Raw genomic sequence first — 15,959 nt, 5'->3', positions numbered from 1 at the left:
TCGGAAAGAGAGAGCGAACACGTGTTTTAATGTGTTTGTGGACATTTTTAAATTAGTGAAAATCCCATGAAGCAAGTCACAAAAACTATTCCGACAAAAAAAAAATCAGAAAAAATATGAAACCGGACAAGCCCGTCTCCAGGTTTCCAACTCTGAAATTTGTGGCTGATGATAGACCGTCCATTTTTTGTAAAATAACGGGACTGTTACGTGCTCATTTCTCAAAATCTTTCTATTGTAGGTTGCCGCTTCGTATGCGGAAAATATTCTCTTTTGGAAAATATTTTCCCGAAAGTCATTTTCCTGGAAAATATTTTCCGGGAACATAATTTTCCGATGTTACGACCAATATGAAAAAGTTTTGAAAATATTTTTCCGGCGACGGGCGACGCCGTGGCGGCGACCGCTGGCGGCTGACCGACGACCGATGGGGCGTCAGCTACGGCCAATACCTGGGTCAGGCCGGCGACCGGCGGCGGGCGCGGCGGCGGCGGCGGCGTGCCAAAGGGACTGGCTAAGGCCAACGTGGGCCAGCCATCGCCGAGCCGACCGGCGGCTGCATGGCGCGGCTGGTAAGCGACAGCAACGCTGACCGGCGATAACGGCGGGCCCGGCCGGCAAGCAAGGGCAATCACGGTGGCTGGCAACCGGTGGACCGCGATCAACTTTCTCTTCCACGCAAACGCTTTTCCTCCCATGGGCAATTTTACCTTCACTTTGAGGGAAAATGATTTCCTCTTTAAAAGAGGAAATCATTTTCCTCAAAACAATGAAGGATTTGGGGGTGCGGTCCGCCCCCGAACACCGGAAAACGCGAAAAATATTTTCCGAAAAAATATTTTTCCGCAAACGAACACAGCCGTAAATCACTATTATCTTCCCCGCTTAAGTGAGACCCGGGTTTTATGCGGAAAGATGATCGAGACCACTCTCTCAAACGACCAATTCAACATCCTCAAGTACCTAAGTCCATTTTGTCGTGTCTCGTCGATGATCGACCGAGATTTGTTCTGTTCTTTAGTGATCCAACGATCGACAACCCCCCCGAAGATCCAATCGTCAAAGATTTGATTTGGACTCACTAATCTTAAGGGTTTAAGTGGACCCAAAATGGACCCAAAACAAGTGGAAATCCACGTAACGATTCTTCTCAACTCCATCGTGGAATATGCGTTTGAAGCTCCACAACCGAGTCTATTGTGAGACCGAACCCCTAATTAGCGAACTTAAAGCACCTAGATCGTACTTACAAACCAATTTCAGGTATACTCTTCTCGTTAACAACTAGGTCTACTAATATTTTGATAGGGAAATTGAACTCAAGAGGAGAAAAAAGTCGGATAGACTTGCTTCGTAGATGATGTGATAGACAAGGCTAATTAAAATATAAAAAAAAAAGTTATATGAAAATTTGCGTTGTTTTTTAGTGGGACCCGACATGAGCTTGGAAAAATTTTGGGACGTGAACAGCTCGGTCTACGAAACGAGTCTACTTCCCATTACTTCAACCTCCCAGATCCAAGCTTAGTTTACTGTGGAATGCTTGGCTTGCTTGCATGCGGGTCAATGGCACAAAACATACTTTGCGCTTACCAAGTTTGCAGTACCGTGCACTACACGGGATTACGTAGACTTCACTTGGTCCAAAGTCCAAAACAGGTATAGTTCTTTGAGAGCAAACATCCACATCAATAAACATCCTTGTTGCACAACGTACACATAAGAAAAATTTGCATAAATTATAAATTCCGCCTACTCTAGCTAGTGTCGATGACAATCAAATTAGAATGGCAATCAGGCACGGTAACATCCAGATACATCATTCGCAATCATTTTTTTCACTCGGGTTCATGTCGGCGCTGTGTTTAAAAGTCCGAAATCCTTGTTCGAATAGTGCCTGCGGCTGCAAGTTTGTAGGCGTGCAAAGATATATGTTCTTACATCGGTTCTGATATATACTTGTTAGCTCGATGGTTTTCGAAATTTGTTTTAAATCCACGGAACTGGGACTTCAGGCGGACCTAATTTTGATTAGAAAACAAGAGTTGGAGCAGCAGCAGCAGGAATGGAGAATCGTTATTATTATCTATTTTCTGAACAGCCGGACCAAGTCTGTTACAGCACTTGCTGTCTGGATTTCTTTAGGCTACAAACAAGATATGTTTTTTTTTTTTCCCGAGGTCAACTGGTTCCTCTTCTCAACAATCGCCATCGATAATGCATTGAGTGTCCTACAGAAGAAAGTCAACCATATCAGTCTGACCCACCAGATTCTCAACTTAAATTATCCATCTTTCCCACTTCAATGTCTAATAACAAGCTTGAGTTGATGATTTCTCAAACACAAACGTGAGTTTGCCGAAAAGAAGTTTGCATGTTTTTTTTTCCTTCCTTCAAAGTTCTCCTTCCTTTTTTGATTTGGTGACAGACGAGTCTAAAAATGGGGAATGAACTCCAGGGAACATCAGCAGAGCAAAGTGATACGACTTCGGTTTTTGCACACCCGATTGCTTTGTTTTCTTAATTTTTTTCTACTTGGGAATTTCGTTGGATGAAACTACACGGATTTGTGTTTGCGTTTGGGTGATTTCTTGGCGTTGGTGCCATTGCAAAATTGTGAAAATGAGAGGTTCTCCTGTGATGAAGATGGTCATTCTCAGCCTCCTGCTCTCACTGCTGGTCCACTATTCTGCTTCATTACCCTTGTGCGCGGATTTGAGTATGTGTTTGTTTGCTTCTTGTGTCTCGCTCTACATGCTTCATTCAATGTTCTATTGTTAACAGAGGTATAGAGATTGATATGATCTGAAATGGGAGGAAATATTATATGTTTAGCCCGCAATTAACCTGTTTGTTTTTCCTTTTTGTGTGCTTTATTCAAATATATCGAACTTTGGTTTGTGAATCGGCGCCTCACTGTTTGGGATTGTCATGCTTTGTTCTGCTGGAAACAGGAGCACCCTTCAATGCTGATAATGCCAGTCTCGCCTTTTGTCGATACAAGGGCAGTGTTTGCTGCACTTCTGCTCAGGATTTACAGCTGCAGAAGCAATTCAAAGCGATGAACATCTCAGACCCTGGTTGCGCTTCTCTTCTAAAGTCGATTCTTTGCGCGGTAGAGGCTTCGTTTCCTGTTGCTCTGATGTTGCTAAACACATCTTTGGCTTGATTGATTGCCTTTTCATTGGGAGTAGATTAATGTGTAGTTAAAGGAAGCAGAATCTAATGAAAAGCCAATTTGCAGTCCCGGGTTTCCACTTCTCTGAAATGATTTCTCTTTCGGAGTACTTTTTTTCATGTCTCTGAAGCTTCCATGAAGGTGTAGCTACAGCGATGTTTGTGTTGCATTTACATAGCATAGCTATTAGAGGGGGAAAATTTCAAACATCCTTAGCCATTTTACATATTGGGGGTCTGCTGGCTTTTTGCAGAGATGTGATCCATTTTCGGCTGAACTGTATCAAGTCGAACAAGCACCTCGTGTGGTTCCTGTTATCTGCAATTCTTCAGTTTCAGCGAATTCAACCCGGTCCCAACTCTACATGCTTGATTTCTGCTCAAATCTCTGGGACAAGTGCCACAACACATCCATATTAAATTCTCCTTTTGCTTTCGAAAGTAAAGCCAAAACAACAGCCAGTTCTGGAAGCAAGATATCCGATTCATGGAATTCAGCAGCAGAGTTTTGCAACGAATTCGGTGGGGCTTCTGATAATACCTCAGCATGCTTCTCTGATGGACCGGTTAAGTTAGGAAGTGCCGAGAATTCAAGCACCCCGAGCGGGGTTTGCCTCGAGAAACTCGGGAACGGTTCCTACCTTAATATGGTAGCTCATCCTGATGGTTCAAATCGTGTGTTCTTATCCAATCAACCTGGTAAAATATGGCTCGCGACGATCCCCGAGCAGGGTTCGGGAGAGATACATGGAATCGACAAGTTAATCCCCTTCCTTGATCTGACCGATGAAGTGCATTTTGAGAGCGAGCTTGGGATGATGGGACTGGCATTCCATCCGAATTACCAAAGTAACGGCCGGTTCTTTGTTTCCTTCAATTGTGATAAGGTCAAGTGGCCTGCATGTTCCGGTAGGTGTTCGTGCAACTCAGACGTGGGATGCGATCCTTCGAAGATAGCACCGGATAATGGGGCAAACCCTTGCCAATATCACAGTGTCATATCAGAGTTCACCACCAATCAGTCCTCACCGGTAAATAAAACCGTGCATCACTATAAAAGTTCCGCCCGCCATTAGTATGACGGTGATAGATATATCCTGTGTTTCAATCTGTGTTTTTTAGGGCGGCAATGTCAATCCAAAGGAAGTGAGGAGAATATTCACGATGGGCCTCCCGTTCACCGCTCATCACGGCGGTCAAATTCTTTTTGGACCGAAAGATGGGTACTTGTACTTCATGATGGGCGATGGAGGGAGTATCGGCGATCCCTACAACTTCTCGCAGAACAAAAAATCCTTGCTCGGAAAGATTATGAGGCTCGATGTCGATAACTTGCCAAGTAAACCACTAGCACCTGAATTTGCACTATATCTGAATTTTGAAGTGTGTTCTGTAATATGTTCCAGCTCACTCCGAGCCTTCCTGGTCGTCTTTTCTTTAGTTTTTCTTGTATGCCTTACATTCGCGGTATGTCACGGCAGATTTAACGACGATCAGTGAATCTGGACTATGGGGAAATTATTCTGTTCCTGAAGACAATCCGTTTTCCATAGATAAAGAATTAGAACCCGAAATTTGGGCCCTGGGATTCAGGAATCCTTGGCGATGCAGCTTCGACTTGGAAAGGCCTTCATACTTTCTCTGCGCAGACGTTGGCCAGGTTTGCTCACACTTCACAGGATATGTTTCGTCTCAGTCATTTGGTGCTTATCCAATTAACTGCATCAGAGATTAAACTTGTAATGCAGTATCAACTGTTTGAGTCCATGAGACGCATGTGCGTGCGCACCTTGAATCAATGCAACTTTCACATGCGCCAATCGACCGGCACACCTGTTCTTTTTGTTGTAATTTCGTAAAGGGATGACCGGTTGATGTCCTGACAGGATCTATACGAAGAGGTGGACATAGTCACTAAAGGTGGAAACTATGGATGGCGCGTCTACGAGGGCCCGTTCCTGTATCATCCCCCGCAAAGCCCCGGTGGTAATACATCTGCTAGCTCCATCAAGCCTATTTTTCCTGTGATGGGATATAATCACTCCCAGCTCCAGAATCCCCAAGGTTCTGCATCAATCACCGGAGGCTACTTTTATAGGTCTCTGGCAGATCCGTGCTTGTATGGAAGGTAAGTCCATTTAGCTTCCTTCCATCGTTATGCTTAACAGATCTCGGTATGTCCATTTAACTTCGTTCCATCGTTATGCTTAACGATCTCGGTATGTCCATTGATTCTCTAGCAATTCCTCTTAAAGATCATGTGCTTTTACTCACTTCTAGAAAGCTTATTTTGAACCACAATTCAGTTCATTCGAAATTACTGAGGTCAACAAGCTGAGACGTCGTGAACTTTGATTTCAGATACTTGTATGCGGATCTGTACGGCAGTGGCGGCATCTGGGTGGGCACGGAGAATCCTGAGAACAGCGGCAACTTCACTAGCGCTCAAGTCCCTTACAGTTGCGCAAAGGACACTCCTATACAGTGTGATGCCGAGGATGAGTCATCGCCTGTTCTAGGCGCGATATTCTCTTTCGGCCAGGACAATAGTAAGGACACTTTCATGTTGACAAGCAGTGGATTGTACAGAATCGTGAGTCCTAGTCGGTGCAACTACACTTGCTCCAAAGAAACGGTGATCCCTCGTAGCCCTCCAGCGTCCACTCCTCCTCCTCCTTCTCCGTCCACTTCAATGGCGACGCCATGGAGGCACCAAGGGCCAGAGTTCTTACTTCTTAGTCTCATTCTTTCTTACATGCTCTTGTTGGGTTTTTGCTGTGATCTGTAACCAGTTAATTCCTGCTGTTCTCTTGAGAAAAGCACATTGCTCGCGAATTTCTTTAGAGTGCTGTAACGAGTAGGAATCGAGAGCGAGGAACAGTGATTTTGTATATGATCCCTGGCGCATGGAACGAAGTGAGTTGAATTTGCGGCAGTTTTCACAGGGCAGACACTCGTTGAGTTTCCAATCAAAGGCGATACATTCATCTTTCACACAAAAGGATTCACACATTAAAGGGAGCGACTGTTTTTGGAGTGCTCGATACTTTCACATTGCAGGGATATAATGGAAAAAGAGCATTTTTCCATCCTCAGATTTGCTTTCACCACGTTCTTGTAATGAATGGCTTGATTATGAACTGATGCATACATGGTTAACTAGATCCCCTATACATAATCTGTTTCCAGGGTTAAACACGGCGTCTAACATGCTAGCTCGACGGGAATCGAGACTCGGCGCAAGATCGGGACGTCGAATGGTTTGGTCGGGCTTCTATCAAGTCACTTGACTCTAACCATTCCCAATTTATCTGCATGAAGAGGCTCACCTATCTTTCGGACAAGCTCTATCTGTTGCATAAAACCAATCATATTGGGGGGGACAAGGCTCGGGCCGAACGAGAGACGAGAGAGGGGAAACACTTATAAACGGTCGGAACCAATTCATGTCCCATAAATTGTCGATGTCTCGCCAATAACCGTCCTTACAAACGAAGTCTAAGCAAATCTTTACTTAAACTTAAATTCCAAGGTTGCGCAAGATTCATCATATTGCGATAGTCGACTCTCTATTCATTCCTTCAAGATCAGAACAAATTTCATCAAAACTGTGGAGAGAGAGAACTCGTTGAAATTTGCCGGACAGATAAAGTCAATTTGGTGATCTTATATTATTACGAGTCACAGAGAAACATCGAGTCACTTGGGTCACTCCCCAAGCCGCTATGCAGAGCAAGCAACCATGCAAGCAGAACTGACGCTATCTTCTTCCTCCTTCCTTCCTTCCTCGCCATTCATCAGACCCTCCTTCATCACCAGCAACAGCAAAGCTCAACACCCCGCATTCTCTCTCACCCTCTCCGCAGTCTCAGCTTCAGCTTCTTCGTCTTCCTCGTCTTCTCCTTCTTCTTCTACGACAGCCAACAAGGATGTCTGGAGGAGAACCCCGCAGCCTCGGCACAGGGCACCCACCTTCCGGCGATCGGAACCGCCCCACCTCGACCACAGCGTCGACATGGACGAGCTCGCTTCGTCCATCTCCCAGACCCGCGACGAGCGGGAGCTCTTCTCCCTCATGTCCCCTTACAAGGGGAGGCAGCTCTCCATCCGCTTCATGGTCTCCCTCCTCTCCCGCGAGCGGGACTGGCAGAGGTCCCTCGCCATCCTCGATTGGATCAACGAGGAGGCACGCTACACCCCCTCGGTGTTCGCGTACAACGTGACGATGCGCAACGCGCTCCGGGCGAGGCAGTGGGCCGTCGCCCATGGCCTGTTCGAGGAAATGCGCCAGAGGGGGCTCGCGCCCGACAGGTACACTTACTCGACGCTGATCACGCATTTCGGCAAGGCGGGCATGTTCGATTCCGCGCTCTCTTGGCTTCAGAGGATGGAGCAGGACCGCGTGTCGGGCGACCTTGTTCTGTATAGTAACTTGATTGAGCTGTCACGGAAGCTGGGCGACTACTCGAAGGCGATCTCGATCTTTTCGAGGCTGAAGAATTCGGGGATAATGCCGGACCTTGTTGCGTATAATACCATGGTTAACGTGTTTGGTAAAGCTAAGCTTTTTCGTGAGGCCCGGCTTCTTCTTAAGGAGATGCGGGAGGCGGGTGTTATGCCGGATACTGTCAGTTATTCCACGCTGCTCTGTATATATGTGGAGAATCAGAAGTTTGTGGAGGCATTGTCTGTGTTTTCTGAGATGAATGAGGTTAAGTGCCCTCTTGATCTCACGACCTGCAACATTATGATCGATGTCTATGGTCAGCTAGATATGGCTAAGGAAGCGGATAGACTGTTTTGGAGCATGAGAAATATGGCAATTGAGCCGAATGTTGTTAGTTATAATACGCTTTTGAGGGTGTATGGCGAGGCTGAACTCTTTGGCGAAGCCATTCATCTGTTTCGACTGATGCAGAGGAAGGATATCGAGCAGAATGTTGTTACCTACAATACTATGATGAAGATATATGGAAAATCTCTTGAGCATGAGAAGGCGACAAATCTGGTCCAGGAGATGCAGAATATAGGAATTGAACCAAATGCAATTACTTACTCGACAATAATTGCGATATGGGGCAAGGCAGGAAAATTAGACCGTGCAGCGACATTGTTTCAAAAGCTGAGGAGCTCAGGGGTTGAGATTGATCAGGTGCTTTATCAGACCATGATTGTGGCTTATGAAAGGGCTGGTCTGGTTGGTCATGCAAAGCGATTACTCCATGAGCTAAAGCGCCCAGACAATATCCCTAGAGAGACCGCTATAAGAATTCTTGCTAGAGCAGGTCGGTTAGAGGAGGCCACTTGGGTTTTCCGCCAAGCATTTGATGCGGGAGAGGTAAAGGATATAGCAGTATTTGGCTGCATGATCGAGCTCCTTTCAAGGAATAGAAAGTACGCCAACGTCATCGAGGTGTTTGATAAGATGAGAGTGGCTGGATACTTTCCCGATTCCAGTGTCATTGCTATCGTCCTGAATGCTTATGGGAAATTGCGTGACTTTGAAAAGGCGGATGCGGTGTACATGGAGATGCAGGAAGAGGGATGCGTTTTCTCAGATGAAATTCATTTCCAGATGCTCAGTCTCTACGGTGCAAGAAAGGACTTTACGATGGTAGAGTCTCTGTTTCAGAGACTTGACTCTGATCAGAACATTAACAAGAAGGAGTTGCATTTTGTAGTGGCGAGTATATTCGAGAGAGCAAATAGACTCAATGATGCATCCAGAATCATGAACAGGTTGAATGAGAGGCGTATCACTGGATGACAATCTTAAAATAGCTGAGGAAGTTAGCTCCATAGGATTCACTTGCCTGGCAAAAAAGAGAGTTCCACAGAGAATCAGCAAACTTGAAAGGGCATGTTGGAGCCGAGATGGTTTTCCATGAGATGGGAAATGGAAAACATTAAGCTTCCAGGAGGTTCATGCTGTGAAATACTTCTATTTTGTCGATTCTTCTGTAAATCATTTTCCTGGGTAACTGTTTGTTCTCTCCTCTTCAATGAAAGTGGATCTATTTACCTGCTGGATGCTTCTTGTCCCCCATTATTGTTTATAGCAGCTTCCCCTTATCTCTTATGGTATGTAAATTAGAAGCGAGGAATTGAATTCGTACTTGCCACTTACATCAGGGCTTTGAGGGTATCAGCTGAACAGAGTATATGCTAGTGCAATCCAACCGCTCCCGTCCAATTCAAAAGATATGTTTCGGCATTTTGTTTTCTAATTATTTCCGGCGACTATGGATTTTGGCAATGATATGGAGAGGATACATATGTTCCAGTGGATGTTGGGGTATGCTGGTATGCGTTCGGCAGTAGTTCTATTGTCGAAGATCTTCTTCCTGCTCCCTCCTCTCCAAATCGGCTCAAAATGCCACTCCTCTTTGGAAGGAGCGAACTCGAAGCAAGAGACTTTTCCAAGGATCCGACTCTTCTGTTGACTCTGTTGCTGCAGATTTTAAGCGTGTATGGACTTTGTTGATGATAGAACTGGAACCGCAAGCTTGGCCTGCAACCTTACTGGGAAATCAATCTGCACAAGGCGTTCGGGAATTGTACCTAGATTGACCCTACAATGCTTAAATCTTGAATTTTTATTTTAATGTTACCTTTGAAGGGTCGTCGAACAATGTTGACAAATAACATCCTTATCGTTCTAAGGGTCGTAATTGTTGGAGTTGGCGAATACTTCGGGGACTCTTGTTTCTCACACCGGGTACGCCCACATGAGCTTAGAGAAACTGAAGTGTTGTCCGACGACATGTGACCCATGCGTGCGGAATGCGGGGGTTCGGGCGTGCTCCCCCGACACGGTGCTCACGCCTGGGCCGGGCCGGGCGGGGGTTCGGGCGCGCGCCCGACGGGGTTCCGCCGCCCGTCACACGGACGGCCGCTCAGCTCGCCGGTGAGCGGGCGGGGGCTCGGGGGTAGCGCCCCCCAAACCTCAACGGGTTTGGGCTGGCCCGTATAGTGCAAGATTAAGAGATTTCATATAAGTTTAGATTTTGGGCCCGTTTGGGGCATATATATATTTTGCTTCGTTTTCTTATCATTGAATAACGAGTTGAGGTGAAACCGAAAACATAGTGAAATCTCTTTGCAGGACGTAGCCCTAATCGAGGGTGAACCTGGGTAAATTCGTGCATCGTCTATTTTCTCTGTTTTCTGCGTGATCGTTCTGTTTCGGTTCTCGATACGTCCCTTCAGTAATGTTGACAACTAACATCCTTATCGTTCTAACTTTTTGTATAGTGATGATAGCATTGTTGTGCGCCCAATCAAACAACGGTAAAATGACATTTTGTCAAGATGAATCATCGGGTGATTTAGTGTCCCATCGAGACTAATTCCGGGAAGCCGTCTATCCGTGTTGCATAGTGATAGCACGGTCTCGAGAGATGATTAGTCGGTCAAATTCAAACCTAATAGCACTACATGGTCTGGATCTTTTCTTGAATTTAATTATGTCTTGCCACTCTCTCTTCTCGATTCTTGTACATTCCCCAAGTGCTCCAATAGTTCTCTCCATTAATTAGCTCTTTATCGTATCCTGAAAAGAAAATGGGGATTATGTCAGACAATAATGGGGGTCATTTGGGACCTTGGTGTCGATCTCTTTGTAGGTGACCGCCTTGCTTGTTAGATGCTTCTGCACAACTACCTTGCACCGCGAAGAGATTCGCACAAGCTGACAAGGGTGTGCAAAAGAATCGGGAACCGCTCGGAACTGAATCGAAACCGGTGGTTCCTAAGAGAACCGATCCGGTTTCTGATTCCAATTTTTTGGAACTGGTGGGTACCGGTCCGGCTCCCGGTTCTAGGTGTGGAACCGCCCGCCCGTCCAGACCGGACCGGTAATATAATAATAAATATAATATATTTATTTAATTTTTTATTTTAAAAAAAGAAAATTTCTAAATCTCTAAATTAGACTTAACTGGCTCGACGCTCATAACCTCACATTGAGCCGAGAAATACCTTTTTTCGCTTTCGCCTCACGCTCACTCTCACTCTCTCACTCTTCTCGGTCGATGCTCACCTTATCATCTCTGACTCTCCATCTTCGTCTCCGTCTCCATCCTTGGCTAGTGGGACCGATTCCAGGGTCCAATCCGATTCCCAGGTGGGTTCATGAAATCAAATAGGTGGTTCCGGTTTCAATTTTTCGAAATCAGTCCTTAATGGGTAGTTTTCGATTTTAGGGTGAGAACCGTCTATCCGGACTATGTTCACCCCTACAAGCTGCGGCAGCCTGGTAGGTACCCATTATAACCCAAAACTCAAAGCATGGGGGGCTGTCTGCGTCTCAAAGTCGTCGCACGTAACGTAGCTTTAAAAGTCTGATGATCACCCTTATCTTTATGGCTAAAGTACTGCTGTTTAGGCAAGCAGCTAAGCTAATTAGGACCATTAGATTCATGTTCGTGAACCAATACCGTTGGAGTTCCTATGCGCCACTTGACACGATAAGGGACTACACCAATCATAGACTGCGACTTCGTACTTCTAGATCGTGGGAGTTCTCTAACACATACCTTGTTATTAGGTCGGTCCGACGTGAGGTCTGTCGGATCCGGCGATCCTCCGTGCATCGATTCGCACACCCGTGGCTTTACTTTTATGATACAACATTGCGTTTGGCTTTGCAAATAATAAAGTGCCCAGAACTTCTTGAGCACAACCCAACTGATCTCGACTCTCGAGTGTCCGAAAGGAATGTGTAAGTATGAAAATTGAAATGAAAAAGAAAAGAAAATAATTTTTTATCCCATTTGGACGTGATTAGCTGAGGATATCACCAATTTTTACTACCAGCGCCCTAATAGGTCCCTTGTGATAAAGTCCGTTCCTTGTATTTAAATGCACATTTATGCTCCCATTTGTTTCACGAAAAATAAATATTTTTAAAAATATTTTTCTAAAATCGATCGCTTGTATCGCTTGAAATAATCAATTAATGAAAAATATTCCAAATATTTTTGTGGACAATGAAAATTTATTCGTATATTCATTTTTGTAAGAGACATAAGAGATTATTTGTAGGATCATTCATTTTCCTCGAAAGAAATAGAGCCTATAGTGCAAAATGAAAGATTCAGAAAATATTTTCCTAAAAACGATCGCTTGTGTCGGTTGAAATAATTGATTAATAGAAAACATTTCCACTATATACAACAATTTATGTCTATATATTTTCGTGGATGGTGAAAATATTTTTCATTCATTCATTTTTGTAAGCAATACAAATTATCATTTTTTGAAGAATATTTTCTATATTATTATTTTTACGAAATAAACCGAGACATGACCCCTAAAAAGAACTCCTAGAAAATAGGAAAGAAAGTTTTTTTTTTGTTGGGTCGGAAGAGAGTTTACGCGTCTCTATTTGGGGCCAGAAATTAAAAATATCAATAAATGCCTACGTACTCAGTGGACCAGATTAAGCAACTTGGATCAGTCAATGCTCTATAAATTAATGAACTCAATATTATATGTGCATAAACAATAGTACATGACTCGGTCACAACCACCACAACAACCAAATAATTAATAATTTGGAAAACATAATACCAATAATAATAAATGCAAGGAGTAATGAGCCATCCTCCCGTATCTATTACGGTTTCTGTCATCCAATTCATAAAGTAATGCCCGATTTGTTTCACGAAAATAAATGATTTGAAATATATTTTGTATCTCTTGAAATAATTAGTCAGTGAAAAATAATTCGATTTTTATCACAATTTACGTTCGTTTCGAAAATATTCTCCTTTGAAAATATTTTTAGATCATTCTGAAAATGTTTAACATAATTTTCCGTGTCGCATCAATAAAAGTTTAAAATATTTTCGCTGCGGCCGCGCCGCGGCGCGGGCCGCGGCGAGGCGGCGGCGCGCGGCGTGCCGAGATCCGGGCCACCGGGGAGAGGAGTTTAAAATCATTTTTTGTCATGTTTTCCTCATTGAGGGAAAATATTTTCGGAAAATGTTTTCTACACGAACAAAATGTTTTTCGAAAACATTTTCCGCCAAACAACACCTTGTTTAAATATTTTGTGACAAAATATTTTCATTTATATATTTTGTAAGAGATACAAACGAATATTTTAAATTTTTTTTTACAAAACATTCATTTTTCGCGAAAAAATGGAATTAAATGTTCGAGGTTTGTAAATATCACCGAGCCATTGTAATTTTTTCTTGTCATGCGACAGGAATTTAGTGTTAGGAAAATCTTAACTGTTTCACGAGTGACTTGCTAATTATGGTTATAAAAAAGTTACTTTTTAAAGATATGTGAGTAATTGCTTCGTTGAATTGTCATACTTAGACATAGTGCATGCGCATCTTTGTCTAATAACTAAGTCATGACCCGAAGTTTTATTGACTTAAAGTTCAAGTGATGGTCGCATGCCGCATGGGGTTAATTTGTAATGATTAGCTGTAAGAAAATCTTGAAGTTTAAAAACCCAAAAAAAGAAAGAAATTGATCATTTATTGATATTATTTTTTGGATGGATTTCGAGCAAGTTTTATTTAATTTTCTTGGAGGGAAAATCAACTTTTATTTTTTGGCTAAAAGCATACATCTAAGTAAAGATGGAAGCAAGGACAAGCTTGAATCAATTGAAAAATAAAGGCAGAATTCTTAGTTCATATTTCATATCAATATAAAACATAGGGACTATTCCTTATTGTCACTATTATATGGCATTGTAATCAATTCTAATAATGAGAGAAAATAATGAAAATTTTTAAAGGAAAGTTATAGAAAGAGTTGAGAAAATATGTTAGAATTTCCAATAATTACTAATTTGTAACCTCAAAATTCCATTAAGACTGAATTTTCTTCTACAGGGGCAAAACTCATGCTATTTAGGCTCTATTTGTTTCATGGAAAATGAATGATTTGAAAAATATTTTTCTAAAAATGATCACTTGTAAAAATGAGTGAACGAAAAATATTTCCATCGTCCATGAAAATATTTAAGTGCATGTTGTCAATAATGAAAATATTTCCATTGACAAATTATTTTGATCGATATAAGTAATCATATTTAGGAAAATACTTTTCGAATTATTCTTTTCTTGCGAAATAAAACGGAATTTTAATGAGGCAAGCACTGATCCTAATTGGAAGCAAAATGAACAGAGAGTACAAGAAAAAAGAACGATCAATCTCTTTTATATTAGAGTCTTGCGTGTCATTTTTAGATACGGCTCTTAAGAAAAAGTTCGTTATTATACATTCATCGAGATCCTAAACAGAACCTCAAACACATCTAACTTTTTGAATCTTGAGTTCATTTATTATGCCCGAATTAATGTCGTTGATGACACATGATGCCAATTTCGTATGATCTTTCTTTGGCCTAGACCAAAATATATGCTGATTTATCTAAAAAGTTCCTCATTGTAGGTTAGAAGAGCAACAGCACAACTATCTACCTATTTGGGCAAAATGGTTGAGAAGAGCAACAACTAACAAACGTCATTTTTGAGACGGAAAATAGAAAAAACTAATGAATGCCATTGATCTTTCATTAAATGCACATTGCACTATAAAAGTACGATTCATATAATTAGATATTACCCTATAAAAGCATCTTACCCTTCCCTAAGAATTACTTTTAAAATTAATATATGGGACTCTTGACAGTGAAGCATTGATCATTCTTCTCGCAAGGGGCAAATATTCTTCTTCTTCTTTTTTTTTTGGCGCTCTTCACTATATTTGCTTGAAAACTATGATGTTGTGCTTGTCTCGCTTAAAAGCATATTCGATATTTATGAGTTTCGTTCGATAAAAGAATGTCGCGAGTTTTAAAGAGTTTTAATGTTATCAACAATTATGAAGATTTTTATCTTACTTGCTCATTGAGTTTAAATGCATATTTGTTTATATGTCACATTAATTTGAAAGCAAAAGATCCATGTCTGGATTAGCTTTTATCTTCTATATTTTTTGGTTAATGTAAAACTAGTAGCTCTATGCCTTTCGAGTTACTTTAGTTAAATATCCTTGAAATTTTGACAACATAATAATGCCGGTACGCAGATTTCCGTACAATTTTTTTCTTTTTAAATTTGTACAGTATTTTTAAATTTTGATGGGAAAGTAAATTTTTTCTGCTCAAACTTTATTCAAAACAAACAGCATCTTACGTCCAATTTACGAGTTTGTTACTCAACAGCTTTTATCATTTTATCTCTTAATTTAAACAAATGAAAGAACGAATAAAAAGGATAAGGTCTTGAAAAAGGATAAGAGAAAAAGGTCCCGAGCATTTTGATCTTCAAATAATATATTATGAAAACCGAAATTATCCCTCCAAAAGGATATGTATTAGTATATTTTCAAGTAATTGATATGCACAATTTCCATTTATTGAATTACCAAGCATCCATGTAAAAGGTAAAATTTCTAAAGGGTAACGAAGTGCCAAATACATAGAAGAGAGACAAAAAAAATAAATATAAAATCTCTGGATAATTATCAAATAATGAAAGTATATACTAATATGATCCATTGAATTATACTATAAGAGGTGAGCACAACAAGCAACACATCACAAAAAATCTCTCATGTTTTTTCTTTTCTCTAAAATTTAGATTCAAATCTCCTTCGTCTTATTGAGGTCTACTTATCTAATACTACTCAATTCTTTCAGCAGACATTTTACTAATTTTTTTTTGCAAACACATGCCCTTAATTTGTCTCTCTTTCTTTTTTTTCTTTCCTTTTCCTTAGACTGGTGGGTTGGTCCTGTGACGACTCTT

General features: G+C 41.8%; 2 protein-coding genes across 2 annotated transcripts; both read left to right on the top strand.

Annotated features, from left to right (window-relative positions):
* The first annotated feature begins 2,375 nt into the window (after nucleotides 1-2,375).
* On the top strand, nucleotides 2,376-6,165 carry LOC115670143 (HIPL1 protein). The gene is made up of 7 exons (XM_030591341.2): nucleotides 2,376-2,719; nucleotides 2,955-3,115; nucleotides 3,432-4,208; nucleotides 4,300-4,516; nucleotides 4,659-4,837; nucleotides 5,064-5,305; nucleotides 5,539-6,165. The coding sequence occupies exons 1-7, from the start codon at nucleotides 2,623-2,625 to the stop codon at nucleotides 5,963-5,965; spliced, it is 2,100 nt and encodes a 699-aa protein (XP_030447201.2). The 5' UTR covers nucleotides 2,376-2,622; the 3' UTR covers nucleotides 5,966-6,165.
* A 429-nt stretch (nucleotides 6,166-6,594) lies between these two features.
* LOC115670135 (pentatricopeptide repeat-containing protein At5g39980, chloroplastic) lies at nucleotides 6,595-9,205 on the top strand. Its single transcript, XM_030591331.2, has 2 exons — nucleotides 6,595-6,804; nucleotides 6,865-9,205. Exon 2 carries the CDS (start codon nucleotides 6,920-6,922, stop codon nucleotides 8,942-8,944), a length of 2,025 nt encoding a protein of 674 aa, XP_030447191.1. The 5' UTR covers nucleotides 6,595-6,804; nucleotides 6,865-6,919; the 3' UTR covers nucleotides 8,945-9,205.
* Nucleotides 9,206-15,959: the final 6,754 nt, after the last annotated feature.

The sequence above is a fragment of the Syzygium oleosum genome, unplaced genomic scaffold (genome assembly GCF_021117445.2).
Source record: "Syzygium oleosum isolate NSW1041296 unplaced genomic scaffold, Sole_v2.1 Sole_v2.20, whole genome shotgun sequence".
NCBI classification, from domain to species: Eukaryota; Viridiplantae; Streptophyta; class Magnoliopsida; order Myrtales; family Myrtaceae; genus Syzygium; species Syzygium oleosum.
Note: the sequence above shows the minus strand (reverse complement) of the source record. Positions and strands in the feature narration are given on the sequence as shown.